General features: G+C 43.2%; 1 protein-coding gene across 2 annotated transcripts in view; it reads right to left on the reverse strand.

Moving 5' to 3' along the window:
* Window positions 1-7,282: 7,282 nt before the first annotated feature.
* Window positions 7,283-18,258, reverse strand: part of Zswim6 (zinc finger SWIM-type containing 6) — a 184,772-nt gene continuing 173,796 nt past the window's right edge. For both annotated transcript variants that reach the window (XM_052743252.1, XM_052743253.1), the window contains exons 10-14: window positions 16,859-16,994; window positions 13,791-13,948; window positions 12,937-13,100; window positions 11,295-11,376; window positions 7,283-9,941 (exon numbers count right to left, since the gene is read on the reverse strand). In XM_052743252.1, the coding sequence (XP_052599212.1) occupies window positions 9,079-9,941; window positions 11,295-11,376; window positions 12,937-13,100; window positions 13,791-13,948; window positions 16,859-16,994 (1,403 nt within the window). In that variant the 3' untranslated portion in view covers window positions 7,283-9,078. The remainder of the gene's footprint in view (window positions 9,942-11,294; window positions 11,377-12,936; window positions 13,101-13,790; window positions 13,949-16,858; window positions 16,995-18,258) is intronic.

Raw genomic sequence — 18,258 nt, forward strand, 5'->3', positions numbered from 1 at the left:
TTAGTTATCCTTGGACATGGTATGCCCTTTCATCATATGAATCTGTTCCGCAAATGCTCCTGAGTAATGCGAGCATTTATTTATTCTATTTGCAGGTTCTTTTCTATAGGAATAGCGTTTGGAGATCTCCTTGCACTGACATCCCTGGCTAGTATTCTCCCCTCTTCATTGCCAAACTCTTCTCCATTTCCACTCATTGGATCACTCCCCACCCTCCTCTTCCTGCCTCACCGGCACTCCTTGCAGGAGTCACTCCCTTGGGAGTGTATGCCTCTTCTGTGGTCTCTCCCAGTACCTTGCCAATGCCACTGAGCGGTTGGAGGCAAGGACTCCTGAGACGTGGTTGCCCGGATGTCCTTCTGGTTAACTTATTTGACTTTGGGTCTTCATCTTTACAGTGGGTGAAGGAGAGCGCTCACTCACCCACCAGGCTGGTGTAAGGATGGGTGAGTTAAGACAGAAAATTGCTCTGAGCCTCGTTGGGCACATGTTAAGGTCTGTTGGTGAATTGACAGAAGGAGTGAATGGGGCTGATAATAGCTGCTTTTCCCCCAGCTTTTAATTCTCTGCTTTGAGCTTGTAGATTGAGGTGCCGCATTGTTTGAATTCGTTTATTTTTTTAAAATAGGATCAAGGTTTTTATCTACTTGACCACATTTTTCTGATGCCTGTGTTTTTCTTTTTAACCATTTCTTTTTCTTAGCATTTCTTTCAGATGTTTCTTGTAACATATTTGAATAGACCCTGGGCTGATTCCTTCTTTGATTACCACTCCTGGCTTGATTATTCCCTTTCAATGAGACTAGCTTCCCTGGACCAGCCTTTTACAAGAGATAACCCTGGGCCAGGCCAGCCTGAGTTTCAGACAAGCAAAAAAATTGTGAATTCTTAGCAGGATGTTATTTCAGAAATCAGCAGTTACAGATTAGGTCCTGTGTGGAGTCTCTCTTCCTCATCCTCTTCCACAAGTCACCCCATTCAAAGTCTGTGATCCTCATTTGTTCTTAGATATCTGTCAACTGCTGATATCAAGTGGTAGCCCATCCTTGCTATTCCTTCCTCTCTTCCGTTTTCTTCCTCCCTCTCCTCTTCTTCCCACTCTCTGCCTCTCTTCCTCTTTCCCTTCCTCCCCCCTAACAATGTCTTTCTGTATCGCCCGTAGTAGCCTTGAACTTCTCTGCTTTAGACTTTCAAGTGCTAGGATTACAAGCATACACCTCCACACCCAGCTAAAGTTTGTTTATTTTTGCATGGGTGGGGGTGTAACCGGGGAGCAAATCCAGGGCCTTGCGCCTGTTAGGCAAGAACTCCAGCACTAAGCTCTGTCCCCAGCCACGGCGTCTCGGTTTCCTCCTCTGCTTTTGGTGGCAGCCTGACTGTTGTGGAATATTTTGTAACTGGTCAAAGAGGTGTTGCATTTTATGCTGGGGAATGCTACTTTACCTGTGTAAAGGTGTGTTACACTTGTTTGTGCTGCATTTGTTTAATGATGTAAAGGTGTGTGGCATCTGTCTCACGTTGCCAGCCTAAGGTAACTGATTGGGCCAATAAAGAGCTGAATGGCCAATAGCTGGGCAGAGAAAGGATAGGTGGGGCTGGTGGGCAGAGAGAATAAATAGGAGGAGAAACCTAGGCTCGAGAGAAATGAGAGGAGGGAATGAGGGAGAGAAGGGGACGCGCCTCAGGCAAGAAGCCAGGCAGCCACCAGCCAGACAGACATGAGAAGCAGTGAAAGTAAGATACATCGGAAAAAAGAAAACAAAGTAAAAAGACCCAAGGCAAAAGGCAGATAAAGAGAAGAAATAGGTTAAGTTAAAAGAGCTAGCCAGTTAATCCCAGCACTCGGGAGGCAGAGCCAGGCGGATCTCTGTGAGTTCGAGACCAGCCTGGGCTACCAAGTGAGTTCCAGGAAAAGGCGCAAAGCTACACAGAGAAACCCTGTCTCGAAAAACCAAAAAAAAAAAAAAAAGAGCTAGCCAGAAACGAGCTAAGCTAAGCTGAGCATTCAAAACTACTAAGAAGTCTCCATGTCATGATTTGGGAACTGGTTGGTGGCCCAAAAAGAAAAAGCCTGGTACACCTGGCTTTCTTAGTTTGTGAGAGGGTGATAACATTAATTCCAGTAGCGTTAATGAGAGCTCAAATCCCATGTCACAACCCTATTGACAAGTGAGGCCTCGGGGGACTGAGAAGGCAACCGGGAGACACCCATCACTGGTAAAAGCCACCTTTCCTGCAGAGGAAAGCCCATGGTGCCCTGGTTTCACCCACTCATTCTGAGATTCCCATCCTGCCCAAGTTGAAGCAAAACATTTTACCGCCTCCTTAATGGGCTTGCAGTCTTCACATATGTAAAAAAAAACTAAAACATCCTAGCCATAATGGAAGAGTCGAGATGAGTCAGGCATCATGAACGACTAATTGTTGAAAATGTTATCTTCCCTAACTGACTAGTAGATCCTGAGCTGGCTACCCTTGGTGTGGCTGGAACCAGAGCACCAGTAGGCTGAGTAATGGTCAGATTAGAAATGTATAAATGTCTCCTTAATGAAAGCAAACAACATAAAAAGGCAGGTGATTAGGGAGATGGCTCAATGGATGAAGGACTTACTGTGCACACATGAGGATCTGGGTTTGGTCCCTGGGACCCATGCAAAGAAAATCAAGCACGGTGGTATTTGCTTATAATTCCAGGACGGGGGAGGCACAGATGGATTCCCCGGGGTTAACTCACCGGTTAGTCTTCGAGCTCCAGACCACTGGGAGGCTGTGTCTCCAAAAAGAAGTTGACAAGTACAATACCCAAGAAATGACACATGCAGTTGACGTCTAGCTCCCCACGCCTGTGTGTAGCCCCACACTCATATGCACATACTGAAAGAAAAGACAGTGTCATTTGAGCCTGCCTGGGTTGTCTTTACTGTACCCAATCAGGCCAGTCAAACACTTGAGTCATCCACAGGGTGTACAAAAATCATTTGCACCCAATGTGAGGACCTGCCTTGCAAATGCAGGAATCTACTTACTCTACGAAAGTTCTAGATATGTCCCAGAAGGGCTTCAGAGGAAGCCTCAAAGTCACTTCTTTATAAATTGCAAACAGAGGCACCTTGAGAATGCCTCCAAGACAGAAACCCACCTCCTCCACTTGTCTTCCCTAAGCCACCAGGCAGGAGAAAATCAACTTGGATCTGAAAGGCAAGTAGACCTTGAAGGTGAATACTCTGCTAGGCAGTAGAAATAGTCCTCACACATCATCATTGGTTCTGAGTCCCCCAGATCTCCTGGAGTGACAGCAATCAAAATTGATTTGGGGAAATTCACTCAAAAATTAATCAGTCCCCAGTATGGATGCTCAGTGACTTTGGCTGCACAGTGAGGAGGAGACGGGAGGGTTTGAGGCATGGCACAGAAAAACCAAAACAAAGAGGCATTTATTTGATCATCAAGCACGATAGAATAGCTTAAAGCAGGGGCTGCAGATGCTCTTCAGCTGTGAGCCAGACAGGGTGGGGCTGGCTGCTCTGGGGTTTGGCAGTGCCATTTCTAGGGAGGGTCCTGCCTTGCAAGTTTGCAGACTTTCTGCACGCTCCCATGTTCTTTCAGGTGCTGTATGCTCATGCCAGCATATGGGTTTTCCCAGGAAGCCACGCTGCCCAAGATGTTTCAAGAGAACTTTTGCTGAATGCTGTGGGTTCCACTCAGAGTTTTCTTCAAGAGAAAACCCTTCAGCTGTTCTCTAATGACTCCGTGTGGCCTCTGCACAAGCCTGTTCCCTGCCCTTGGGCAGAGGCTGCTTCTTTGGGTAGCAGGAGGGATTCCCTGTAGAGACGTGTACAGAGCAGATGGCTGGGCTCCATGAGTAGTGCTGGGATCTGGTTTTGCCCAGGAGCCACCCCACGCATCCACTTTTCCAGACCATCTTCTTGTTCAACCCACCCCTTTCATAACACGTGTGAATGTTGGATGTAAAAAGCAAAATGTAGTTTTTCTAAAAACTAAGCTTCATGGTATACAGTCTTGTGGGCCTAATAATTAAGTCTGCATTTGGCGTTAGGCAGATGTCTGTCTGTCCTTCTGGTGCCTCGAATGCAGGTAGGTCATAGGCCACACTCTGATAAATTCTGGTGGACAAGGCAATGCAAATACTAAGGGGACTAGGTACATTTAGCTAATATGAAAATTAATTGACTTGCTCTTTCCCTCACCCCATTTTTTTGCTAACCACTGACTGAAATGCAGATGTGATGGCTGAGTCTAGACCAATCAGGACCCAGCAATGGAAAACATGGTTGTACTTTGGGTTCTCTCTGGAATGTTAGGTGAGCTGATAGGATTTCAGACATATACATTCACACACACCACACAGAGGAGAGGCAGGGAGAGAGAAGGGAGAAAAATTTGAAAACTCAGGATAGTTTCTGTCATCTTGCTCACTCACCTATTTTTAAGTTCATCTTAGCAAGTTCTCTTGAGGGTCGGAACTGTGTAATATATTTCTTTGGGATCTACAAGTGCTAAGACACAGTGCATGATCAATAAATGTAATTCCATGAGAAGCAACAGAGCATGAGCCACTTAGGAGTGTGGTTTTGGAAACAGTAGCCAGAGCTGGTAGCTGTTTGCTGTCTGGTACTGTGTGACTTTGGATAACCTGTGCTTCTGTTTCTTTTTGGGTACACTTGGGATAGCAATAACAGAAGACTGAACAAATGCATTCACCAGTGTAAAATGCATCGTGTCTGTGTATGGTAAGCATGAGAGACCTGCCATTGCTGTTCCGCCCGTCATGACAGTGATAACCGAACTCTGATAGGACCCGAACATACTATACCAACCCTGAACATCCCTTTGGTGTCTGTGGACACAGACAGCTCATTGTTTATTCTAAAGCAGAAGCAGTGAAGTTCTAGAGGATATTTCATCCGCTAGACATTGCGTATTTCCCAAAGCAACATATTTACAAGGCAGCAAGCCGTTGAAAAGCCTTACATGGAAGAAAAGCAAATTCCTTGGAACAGGCCTGTGTTTGAAGGTCTCCATTCTTCAAGGTAGGAGGTGACAGTGGAGCCGAGTTTCCTTTTTATTCTTCTTCACTGAATGTTAATACACATCTATATAGGACAATTTATTTATGCTGGTTTTTTTTTTTCCTCCTAAGACAGAGTTTCTCTGTGTAGTCCTGGCTGTCCTGGAACTCACTGATGAGTAGATCAGACTGGCCTCAAACTCAGAGATCCATCTCCCTCTGCCTCCTGAGTGCTGGGATTAAGGGCGTGAGCTACCACCACCTGACCCCTGGGCAATTTATTATTAATTTTTTCTTCATTCTTCATAGTTCTTCCTACCTCCAATAGGAAGGTGTCTCCAGTCTGGCTCTGAGAAGTTTTCTCCTTTCGCACTTTGGACCCAATCATGGTTCTCAGCAGAGCCCAGCCTTCTACGCAGACAGGGCCTGCAGCCCAGGCCTGAGCTATGACTGTGGGCCACAGGGACCATCAGGAACCTGCAGCTTTCATTTTGATACTCTTTCAACCTTGCTGTATGTTTGAAAATTCACAATAAAAAGCCGGAGGAAAAGGAGGTGCTCAGGGGGAGTACAGAGGAATAGGGTCTATAACTTCTTTGGTTGGATTTTAAGGAACTAATATTCTTCAAAATGTAGAAATGAAATCAGCGCCAAATGGCAGCACAAGAAAATCAAACTATTGCTGATGCAGCCATTCCTAAGGCTCCAATTCCTGTAGATACACAAGACACAGAAGATTTCAGTTGCAGACAGGCTCTCCATCACCCACATAAGGGGCTAGAGGTACAGCATCACTGCTCTCCATCAACCACATAAGGGGCTAGAGGTACAGCATCGCTGCTCTCCATCATCCACATAAGGGGCTAGAGGTACAGTATCACTGTTCTCCATCACCCATATAGGGTATAGGGTCACTTCTTGGCAACTAGAAGGCACGTATCATCTTCCTTTGATGCCAGGTCCCTTTTGGCAGTCTACTTCATTGTGGAATGTTCCAGTACTTATATAAACTTGTATTTGCCCTTAGCAATATTAACTATTACCAAAACTATGAATAAGCTTACCAGAAAAAAAGGAGGCAATTACGTTCCACATCAGAGTTTTTATTCCTACTAGGCAATAATTGGACTTTCAATGTCGCCAATAGATTTTCACTTCTACCTACTGGCTTAACTTCTTAACATCTGTCATCTACTTTGAAGAACAGATGTTAAGAAACTAATAATATTTTAAAAGGGAACATCCTGAAAACTGGAGAACCTCACAACAAAAACCATTCAAAGAAAAAACCCAGTTTTGTCAGTTCTATATCCGGGTATGTATCCATATCCACAAGATTGAGAACCTAAGAACTATCTCCCCAGTTAAAAGCAGCATCGTTAACACCAGCCAAGAAGTAGAAGCAGCCCAAATGTCCACTGATGGACGAGTAAACCATGTGGTAGGTCTATATGATGGGATGGAGTGCAGTCTTAAAAAGCAGGGAACTCTGGCACATGCTTCACCATGGATGAACCTGAAGGACCTACACTAAGAGAAATAGGCCAGGTGCAAGCAGACAGATTACCTAACGGACTCACTTAGAGGAAGCCTTCATCCAAAGCAACTAATTTGTAACAATAGAGAGTAGACAGGTATCAACCAGGCACTGTGGGGGAAGTAGTTGTTCCAATCTGCAAGCTGAGAAATCTCTGCTGCTCTGCTGTACAATAATGTTAATATACTGTACTAAACTATATTCTTAGTAGTGCATTTTGTGGTATTTTGAAGTGTACACATATACACACTACATTTTCACCTTTCTGTACACAGATCTTTGATAGAGGTAGTGTAGTACAGATACCTATAGTGAATGTATAGAATTTACCCCTTATAATGGAATTTCCTTTATAACCACATACACTCGCAAGCCTTACAACCTTAGCATTTATTAAACATACAAAGTACTTAGCATCCTAAATTAGCCAGGGAGAGATGATGAACTGTACAGACTTAATTCAGCTATTGTCTCATTTTTATCTTTGGGGTCATCTGATTTATATACATTTTCTATACCAAGCAGACAGCAAGCTCTGGGCTCTAGTTTTGTTCATCATTGTATCAATCCCTAAGGTCTAGGAAAGTGCCTGGAATACAGTGCGTAAGTATCAAGTGGATGAATATAACTGTTATTAAACACTCAGATGCAGCAACATCAGGCTGATAATCACCCAACTCAAGTGGAACAAGAGACACACTATAAAGGAGGCAGAATCAACTTTCAAAAAACTAATTTTAATCAAAACAAAAATTGTTGATCATTAACAAGTTTATAAAACAGTGATTTAGTTACATAAATAAATTGATATCAGTGTATCAAATCTTAATTACTTTCAACTTCATGAGCATGTTTACATGAGTGACGAAGTACAACCTTTTTTTTTTCTTTTTATCTATTATAATAAATAAAATGGAGCGCATGGAATAGTTTTTCTAAACAAAAATACCTACAAACATACCTCTAGCATGTCCTCTAGTGAAGGGAACAAGAGACACGGGACGACTTTTGCACCAAAACATAAGGTTGCTTTCAGAAGCACAAGGTTACAGGACCATCAGCTAAAGGAAAGACACTACACTGTAACCAAGGTTGGTATTTTAATATAATCAACAGTTTGGTAGTTACATCTCCAGTTTGGTTATTTTAAAGCATTAAGACAAGGCAAGATAGAAGGCTGCTTTTGTTTGAGTAATTCTAGAGAAAATAAAATATATTAAAAAAAAGAGAACTGAAAAGTAGAACAGTCATACCTACACAACTTTCTGTCCTGCACAAAGTCAAAATACCTATGCAGAATAGATATATAATATATATAATGTTATCTGTGCACAAACGTTAGCTTATTAGCTCACTGCAAAGGCGTAATGGATCATGTCAATTGTTTTGGAAAACTTTTTGTGTCAAAAGGATATTTTAAGTTTCCTAGGCTAGGAGGCACGCACCCCAGTTCTGGCATACTGTATATTCTTAATGCTAAGGCTTGCTGCTCTGGCTGTGTATTGTCCCTCTTTATTCGAGTGCCTGTTACAAGCATGTGTGGTGTAGTGGTTGTTGGTGTCTGTGTGTCTACATATATATATGTATACAGAAGCTGTATAGATATATATAGGTATGGAATCTTCCCAATAGAGCTCAGTCCAACTGCGCAGTCCGAAGGTGGCTCTGCAGATGCCCAGCACGAAGTTCACTGCCTGAGCCAACCCCGAAGCGAGGCGTACTTTTAGTCCTTCTGATAGGTTTTCTCTCCATTTTTTGTTTTTGTTTAAAACCAAGCTACTGCAGCTTCAAGTATTTTGCATTACATAGAATATTTTTTATAAATTAGTTAATGTTATATTTTCAATATTCAGACATATACTATAATATATATACAGTACAATAAATGCTCTCATTCTTTTTTTTTAATTTTTTGGATAAATCCCTGAGAATGTATGTTGACAGTCGCTAAGTCTCCACATGCACAAGCATCGTGTGCCATGCTTCTGGACGAACAGCACTGCAAAGCCACGTGGGTCAGCCTTTCACTATAGTATTTTGTTGTGTTGGTTTGTTAACTATGCTGAAAATGTGAAGATGAGTTACAAAGGAGTAAAGCTGAATCCATTCGAGGTACTTATCACAGGATGGAGGTGTTCTGTTTGGTTTTTAAAGCCATTTCAATTCTTTTTTTTTTTTTTTTTTTGAGGCTGTGAACGTATACAGAAAACAGGAGAGCTATGTGGACTTTTGCCACTTGACAACATATACTCAGTGTAAACCAAACCTTTTCAACCTCTCTCACACAAACCAGTAAAACAGAATTAAAAACAAAAGGAAAGAAAAAGGGAGAAACTTAAAAACACACACAAACTTTCACAACATGACAATTTAGTCTGCAAACGCAATATAACTATACACATATAATACCGGTGTGGCTCTGTTCTTTAAGTTAAAAAGGGTACAAAGGCAGGCTCAAGTAAAAACAAACCATCCCTCCCACCCCACCCCCACCCCATTCATACAAGTTCTATCAACCAAACCTCTCCCGAACCAACATCATCAGTTTCTTTTTGCCTTTGTAGATTTGTTTCAGGTTGTCAATAAACTGTGTAAACTGAATGTGTCCATCGTGTGCCATTAGGAAGGTCTCTCGGGCCTTGCTGAGGAACTCTATGAACTCACTATAGTGCCGAGGACTGATGTGTGTGAGTCGTGAGTGCGTTGTGTTGATATAGGCCCCAATCGTGGCATCCAGGAGTTGCCTCAGAGGGGCTTTGTCCAGTGACATGAGCTTACCAGAGTTCCTCCTTCCATGAAGTCCCACCATGCCAGGGGTGGTCAGAGTGCACCTGCGCAAAATGTCTGACAGTACCGTTGCACACTTGACACTCTTGACCACCAGAGGTATTATAGCTGCAAGCTCGTTTTTACCAAGGGAGTGACTAAGCGCACAGGCCCACAGGACGTCATTAATGGCAGGGTGTGTGTCCTGATTGTAGCTCAGGTTGAGATGGGTCATGGCCAGTGTTGCCAGCTTGTAGGCCCTCATGGGGTACCCCCGGTGCTCCATGTACCTCGCGATTGTAAAGAGCTGCGTGTAGCTCATGCCGGTGGTAGCAGCATCGAGGACAATTTGGTACGCCGTCTCAAAAGCTATGTGATCCTTTTCACAGAGGGTCAGTGCAGAGAGGGCGCAGTTCTGCGGGTCCTTCATGGCGCACTGCAATGCCAGGGTCCGGGCACTGCTGGCCAGCTTTTCCTGCTGGTGGCAGTCCAAGTGGAGGCGGACTATGGTGCTGTTGGACATGACGGTAGTCGCAACAATACTTGTGGCCTCGGTGGGAGTAAAGAGGGTAAACCAGCTCTGCATGATGCTGTCCAGGGCATAAACACCTGCAAGAAACAAACAAGCCCCATTACCACCAACAGGAAGGCTGGATACAGATTCTACGGGCACTTTTAGAACTCATGCTCACATTGTTAACCAGCATGGAAGAGGAACTAGACCAGAAACCCCGAAGGTAATGTGCCTGGGAGCAGCCTTTAAGAGTAAGGTTACATGCATTGTTATTCTGTGGAATGCCCGAAAGGAACATGAACTTCCTATAATAAAGACGCAATCCTCTCGGTGGCTGGTATTTGCACGGCACTGCTTGCCATTTCAGACACTGGTTTTTTACTAATGAGTACTCGCTCACTGGGGCCTCTTGTCAGTTACACACTACAGAATTGGAGGGGGAAAGAAAATAGGTAACCTTCACCCAAATAGGGATTTTGTGTGTGTGTGTGTGTGTGTGTGTGTGTGTGTGTGTGTGTGTGTGTGTGTGATGTGTTTAAGTTTAAAAAACCATACAATATAAAACCTTAAGATCCACAATCAAGGAAATATCACCCACAATCAAGAGAGAGAGAGAGTGAGTACAAGTGGACCAGCAGATGACACAGACGCTGGAAATGACCTGTAGTCTTTAACCCTTTGTACACAGATCCACCTACTCAAAGCAGATGTCTACCTTGTCACAGAGGCAGAGATTTGGGCAGTTCTAAAAGCCCTATCACTTTTACATTGTTTCAGCAACAGAGCACTGTATTAATCCAAAAATAAGTTTTATGCGAGATCAAATTCATGATTGCCAAAATAACAATATGTTACACATGAGTGAAAGAGTAATGAGTATTTTTACAGTATCTGCTGTCAGTATCTAGACACTCGGGGCAGTGTCTTCCCAGCAAGAGGTGTGCTTCCTTTTGTGATGCAAACAGGAAGACAGTTTAACCAGCCACCACTGCTTGTATTGTGCTCTTTCTGGGACAGAGCAGTTTTGTAAATCCTGCAAAGGGTAAACCATAGGCTTCAAGGGTCCTATAAATCACAGCTGATGGACAGCCACAATTTCTCACGCACTTCAAAGTTCATCCAAATCACACAAAGTGTGCATCCTCTCCCTGCTACTCAGAAGAAAAACCTCAGTGGAATAAAGTGGCCATCAGAACTAAGTAAAATGTGCATGTTCACTGGTTCACTCCATTTAAAGCAAGAGACTGGAGCTGCCTGCCCACTGTGATAGTTTAGAAGCGGTATGTTAAGTAAAGGATGGGGTCTGGAGCAGAGAAGGGAACCCCTGGTGTGTGCTAGAGACGGGCAGGACCTTGGGGAAGTCAAGGTAGCCACAAATGGTTTCTCCTAACATGAGATGAAATCCTACCATGAGTACCCACCAGGCTTCGCCTCCAAAAGTTACCTACCAACTTCAGTAGCACATGTCACCAGCCACCGCACCATTTCTCGCCGTCGCCAATTGAGGGTTGACAGTGTCATTCGCATAACCTGTAAAAGTGGGGTAACAAAATGTTTTGAAGATAATTTTATGTCAATGAGGAAAAAAATCCAATTTATGCCACAGTTTAAAATACTAGGCAGACTATACTCCCAGGGGACCAGAAAGCATTTTTATTAGAGTGAAGATCTACATGTCTGTTTGGAGCTGTCCTTGCCCTGGCCTGAGAGGTAAGAAGCCCACCCAGTACTTCTGATACTAGCCAGATGTGACATCCTGGGAAAGTCATTCTAAAAAATTCAACAGAGTCTGGGCCCTCTGCTTGCCAGTATTCAAATTCTAGGACTTGATTTCTAAGGTTTCTTATTGGGGAGGGGGGGTATGTATGGATACGATGTACTTTAGAACAGTAACTCTGGTTATTCCTTCAATCTCTGACCATGATGGTAACCTGAGATCTGTAGAAAGAAACCATCTTTGACATCACTGCTGATTTCTGCTCCCTCCTACATTCTATTAAGAATTTCCAAGATCACCTTATGCACCTCTTCATGTTTATAAAAATATCTAGTATCCTAACACCGTAAGGCCTTAGAAAGGGCCCATGGGATTCTTCTTAGGTTCTGAAAGAATGGAGTAAGGGGTGAGCAGTCACTGATCTGCCATTTACCCAGAATTCCAAACACACAGAGAAACTACATTAATGTTTCTTTCTGCATCACACTCTAAAAGATAAGGCAATTTGTAACAAAAGTAAGCCAAATAACAAGAATGTATGTTTAAGAAAATAAACTCTAAACCACACTTAAAAGCAACGTTTGTGTCTTTGCTTATACAGTACCTCATGTTACAGTGGCATTTGCATTTCCCACTGCATTAAACATTACTAATACATCACTGAAGGGAAGAATCGATAACTTAGAAAACAAATCAATAATCTAATCAGGGCCTTCTAATTCCCACGCTTTAGGTAGGGTGTAGCTACTTTTTAATGAGAGAGAACACAAATGTTAAGCACAGGTCTCGGGAAGGAAGTAGAAGCAGGCTGTGGTCCTGGTGGGTACAGTAACCTGCGCAGGAAACTGTAAGGAAGCAAATGTCACCCGTGCGATGGGCTGCATGTGTCCCTGCTGCTGCGTTCTGCTGCACTCTGAAACTGGAACCAGGCTGACTGCCCCGCCTTTACCCAGTTTCCTCAGTGTTAGAAAAAGGAGACAGAACTGCCCAGTGCAAACGTCAGTAAAAACTCACACTGCCTCTGAAAAGCCAGCCCTTACATCTGAATCTTTATTGCACGTGCTAGCTTTACTCAGCTCTATGGTCAGCTGGATTTCTCTATTCATTCAGAAGAGAAACAGGAATGTTAAGGCTGTAATTCGAAAAAAAAAATGTTTTTAAAGCCAAGGGACACAAATAAGGATTCTAACTGTATGGTTGCCGTAGCCCAGACTAAAATCTGGCTGAGCTGGAAGCTAGCAGAGCTCTGAAAGACAGTGCTGTCCAAAAGTCCATCACACTCGGGCTCTAGAGAGTCACTAAAAACCGAAAATGAACACAACCCTTTGAGGGCCGTTAGTAGTGGTCTTTGGTGCCCCAAGGAGGACCAGTACCTGCAGGCCCAGCTCCAGAGACACTTTCAAAAGAGTGATGTCTGGCAAACTGTCCATGAGAGTTGCTATTTTAAATGCATCCTGGGCAAGCTTAAAGATGTGTGATGAGGAGTGAATGTTTTTCTGGATGGATTCTAATACTGTTTCCAGCCTCCGGACGTCGCCTGCAATGAACAAGGGAAAAGCAAATCAAACCGAGTCGAAGGTAAGGTGAAGCAGCATCAACAGAGAACAGCCACGCGTCCACACACAGAGAGACATGCACAGAGGACAGAGGCCACAAAACCAAAGGCACACGCTCGTTTACCTGGGATGCCTGCAGCTGCTACAGATGTTATGACTAAGTGTCTCACAGTCACTGCACAGTCTATAAATAATCTCAGCGTCACATAAATACTGCCTGAGACACACCCTCAGTGACTAAAGGCAGATATAAACCAGAACCAACCAGCACGGGGGTGGGGGGGGTGGGGGGGGAGGGACTCAGACCGACAAACGCTTCTCCTAGCTTCTGCTTATGTATTATAGTGAAGACTTTACGGACAACGAAACCAGCCAAATCTTTTGTTCTCTTCCTAAATCTCAGTGATTTCATGTTTTTGGTTGGGGGATGGTGTTGCACGGTAGGTAACAATGACACAGGTAAAGACAATGCCAGGCTCAAGTGAGTGGCACCCACTGGCCTCCAGAGTAAAGTAGGAAGTCATTATCTCTAAAAAGATTCTTTGGGACTTATCTGACAGTAATCCCACTGTGGAGAATTGGATTTAAAAGCAATTAAAAGAAAGGTTTTCTGGGTAAAGACAAGACAGTGCAAACCAATGGAACAATGAGGTTTTCAGACATCACACTACCTTTGGCCGCAGTTAGCATGGTGGATGCCAGCTCACACTGCTGGGATTCAATGTGGCTTAAGGTGAACCACCGAGGGTATCGGTTGGGGACAACTGATGCAATGTGGTGGGGGCGGGTGAGGTCTCCGGTCGGAGCAGTAGATTCCAATACTAGTAACCTGTAGTGAGAAGGAAAGGAAGGGTCGTTCAGTGTTATGTGTCCATTACCCTGGCCATGATGACCAGCCAGAAGCCAGAGTCCTGGACAGACACTTGAGAGAGATGGATGCTGGTCCAGGCATGAGTTCAGGAGAACTGTACAGCTCACCTTGCTGACGGCTCCCTGCTCAAACCTAATGATTTCCTTTCATCACTTAGAACCACTGAAAAACTGTGTGACACTCAAGGAAATTCAGACACACAAGAAATATGAAACATGAGACTTGATCTCCACGTATTATTTTTTGAATCTTATCATTCATTTAAAAACAAAGAAACAAACAAAAACAACAACAAAACAAGCCAGGGAGTGGTGGCGCACGCCTTCAATCCCAGCACTCAGGGAGGCAGAGGCAGGTACATCTCTGTGAGTTCAAAGGCCAGCCTGGTCTACAAAGTGAGTTCCAGGACAGCCAGGGCTACACAGAGAAACCCTGACTCGACAAACAAAAACAAAAAAGGAGTAAAAATGGATACTTAAGACTGAGATTATAACAGAGGGCACTAGATAAAAATCTTAACTTGTTAAAACATAAAAAGGAAGAAAAACAAAATGACCTCCTTTCTACACATTTATAATTTCTAACAGAATTAGTTCCTAGGACTTCAGGAATCTGAAATCAGCCTATGTTCTACCAGACAGAGGCTGAACAGAACTGAATGTGAATTTATAATGCTGACTTCAATCTATGTTGACAATAAACAACTGTTGAAAACAAATCACATTAGTGATTTCTCCTGTAACTGGAATAATGCCATAAGAATCATCAACACACTGGCTTCATCAGCCCACTGGTATTAGTGACTATGAAATCAGAGCTAGAGACCCCTGAGATTGAGAGTTGGAGAATGATGTTGGCCCCAGGTCTATTCAAACAGGCCAAATAGATCACTCGCTCTGTTTTTATCAAGAGTCAAAGAGATGTTAGCATTACAAAATGTGGCAAGGTAGAGGATGAAAGAGTAAGAATTCTGGCAGAGTTGTTGTTATTCAGTGTTTTACAGAATTCAGGAATGCCTGTCTCCCTAGCCGGATTCTTGCCAGAGCTGCTGCAGAGGAAAGTCCTCAACAGTCCTGGGAAGATGAAAAAGTGAGGGGTAAGCTGCCCTTCTTTGGCCTCTCTCTCTGTCAGGACTAAGAAGCAAGCACAAAAGCCACATCTCTCTCTTCCCTCCCTAGTTCCTGGCTACCCTGAAGTGCTCTGGTGCCTTCCCCATGCCCCATCCACAGAAGGCCTCTGGGCAAGATACGAGGAGCAAGCAGGGGAGAGTGGAGGAGAAGGCAGTCCCCTGTGCCCTGCCACCACCCCCTTGCTCCTGTTCCCGGCACTCATTGGGACAGTAGATTCTGTCACATAAGCCCAAACCACACAGGAATATGACGCTATTTCACCCTTCACAGTGGTAGTAGTAACAGTACCTGGCGGTATCATAACATGAACATTCTTCCCCTTAAACAAGAGTGGAATTCTTAGGATTAGAATAAGTATACAGGTGACTCTGTCCCCAGAAGACTTCTATTCTACTTTCTAAAAATGGGGCTTTAAACCTACTTATGAAAGTGTGCTCTAAAATATAAAACAAGTGCTCATGTTAGTTACTGACTTAGATTTTTGGCAATTTAAAGATCAACTAAGTATTAGAATGTTCCTCTAATAAATGACTGATGTCTCCAGTGGTCTAGAAATGCATGTGAAATTACACGTCAACCCTGAAACAGTGTGTACACAGGTGTGTACACACACACACACACACACACACGACCCTAACCCTGCACAAATATAATGGCACAATTGATTAGCATGTGAGACAGACAGATGTGAGAGTAACTTTGAAGATGCCGCTGGTGGTTCTTAGGAAGGATTCATGTGTCAATCTTATATCGATTACAGACAAGGATGAAGAAGTTTCTTCTTATGGGATCAAACCTACTCAAGCTTTTAGAGCTAAACAGGGCTTGTCTTTAGTCTAGTATTATAATATATAATCTAAACTTTCCATTAAAAACTTAAAAGTGATTTATTCATTTAAAAACGCAAAAGGGAAAAGACTAAAGCTTTCAGAATAGCAGATGTTCCCTTCAGGCTCTTCAAGTTGAACAGGTTAGACACAAGATTTAAAAATAGGCTCTTAAGAGCACATCAAAAAGTATCAACCTTGAGCAAATTCATGATAAAAGCAATTATTTGGTGAATTCATTTTTCAAAGGGAAGTGAGAATAAGTCAGTGAGTTGGCAGAGACCATTGTCATTGCCCTGACCAAAAATCCTGAGGAGGGGATGGAAGCCGTGGATCTGAAGTGGTCAGAGCCTGAGAGATGCCTAACCAAGATTCCTTTACCGCCAGACACATCCCATCTGGCCTCCAGCTGTGCACTGATGTGTCCTGCTGGTGCAGGGCCTTCCTGTACTGGTGCCTCAGTGTGGGCTCACAAGTGTGAAAGTGTTCCTCAGTTACCACACTCACTCTAGGATATTTGTTGTTTATCCTGTTTTTAAAAACCAAATTCTTTTTTAAAACAGCTGATCATTCAGGAAGCATTAAACCGATATCCTGTGATTAAACCGATATCCTGTGATTAAACTGTTCTGAAGTTGTATTGTATTCCCAAATTCTACCATTAGGAGAAAAGGCTATGATGGCCATAGTCTGACAGCAGTTAAGAAAATGAGCCCCCCACCCCTTACTTTAAAGCAAAATCATATCACAACAAACAGATTGCCTCACAATTATTCAGGAAGCAAATAAGTCGATTCTCTAGCTTCTCTGTGGCCTCTAAGAAACATGACTGGCTATGAGGTCAGCTAATGGCCCGTTTCTCCCGTGGGGACTGTGGCCTGCTTCTGCATGCCTGGGCTCTGGATACATACCGCATTGCTCTCAGTGCAATTTTGTATGCCAGTTCAGCATCGTGAGGTAGGAGAGAGGTGAAGAGATACTTGGCAAATGTGTGCATTGGAACACTCTCCCGATGGATGATTTCACCTAAACCACTGTACGGTCCAGCTGTGGAAGAAAACACACAGTTTACATTCCCAAAGAACAAGCTAACACTTCTTATTAACTATATTTCAAATTCTTTATGTAAACTTATACCTAATTTAAACTGTATTTCAAATTCCTTATGTAAATTTATAGCTCATCAAGATAAGAATTTGAACTAAGTAATAGTATAAAGAAAGAAATTCTTAGTCAAAAGGCTCTTAAGGGCACAGTACTCAGTATAGGCTTCACATCATGCACAGTTTCCCAAGTGTCCCATTGTTAAAATAGGAACCACGGAACTAAGAGGCAGAGCCTACACACAGCACAAGGACCTATGATAAAGAGGCCCTCTGAAGCACAAATCCTTGCAGAACTTGAGAAAGTTCTTTCTTGGTACATGCTAACCGAGGATCCAGATACAGAAATGTACAGAAGGCTGTTTAGCTAAGGAACCTGTGTCTTGACCCACACGGTTTAGGCCAAGACATGCCAGGTCCAGGAAAGAGCTCAGTCTTACATATGGGAGGACACAGGACCCTCAGCACAGCCTCAGTACACTACGCTTCTAATAAGCAGGAACAGTAATTCCACAAAGTGATTAATAAGAAGTTACCCATTTGGTATTCACTGTAAGCAAAAGAAAAACATTAAAATAATGGAACTGTACTCTTCTGGCTCCAGCAGGCCAATTTTGAAAGCGAAATCACATTTAAGCTGTCAAAACTAATTTCTTAGTGAATTCTGACAGGTGCGGTGGCAGCCCCAGTCCCCTGGGTGCTCCCCAAATGCTTCTCTCAGAGGAAGTACAGACTTCAGCTTTGAAAGGAAACCACAGTGGTTAGTTCTATCCCTCAGCACTGAGGTGTCCTGAGGTTCAGTTCCTGTAAAGTGTTTAATAAATTAGTTTCACGTCACCTTTGGGTAACATTTGTCTCATGGCTTCTAGAATTATGAGCCATGACACTGCTGCTCAGGGGACAGAAAACATTTGTTTTCCATGAGAAAAACCAGTCTGGGAAAGAATCCAGAGTGCAAGAAACGCAGGTCAGAAAAAATGGTGAAGCAAGTTTGCCAGACTCGGTTTTGGGCAGAAGCAAGATACATTCTAGAGTGATCCAGAAGTCATCTTGTAATTCAATTCTCAGGTTAGTATTTCTAAGTTATTCACTATTTAAATATTTTGAAAATCAAACACAACTCATTTTAACCTTAACAAACCATAATCCATGACACATTTCTAATTACTGTGATGAACTAAATGTGTATGAATCTCCACACTCATATA

This window comes from Peromyscus californicus, unplaced genomic scaffold (assembly GCF_007827085.1).
Source record: "Peromyscus californicus insignis strain IS unplaced genomic scaffold, ASM782708v3 Scaffold_18__1_contigs__length_77618521, whole genome shotgun sequence".
Lineage (NCBI taxonomy): Eukaryota > Metazoa > Chordata > Mammalia > Rodentia > Cricetidae > Peromyscus > Peromyscus californicus.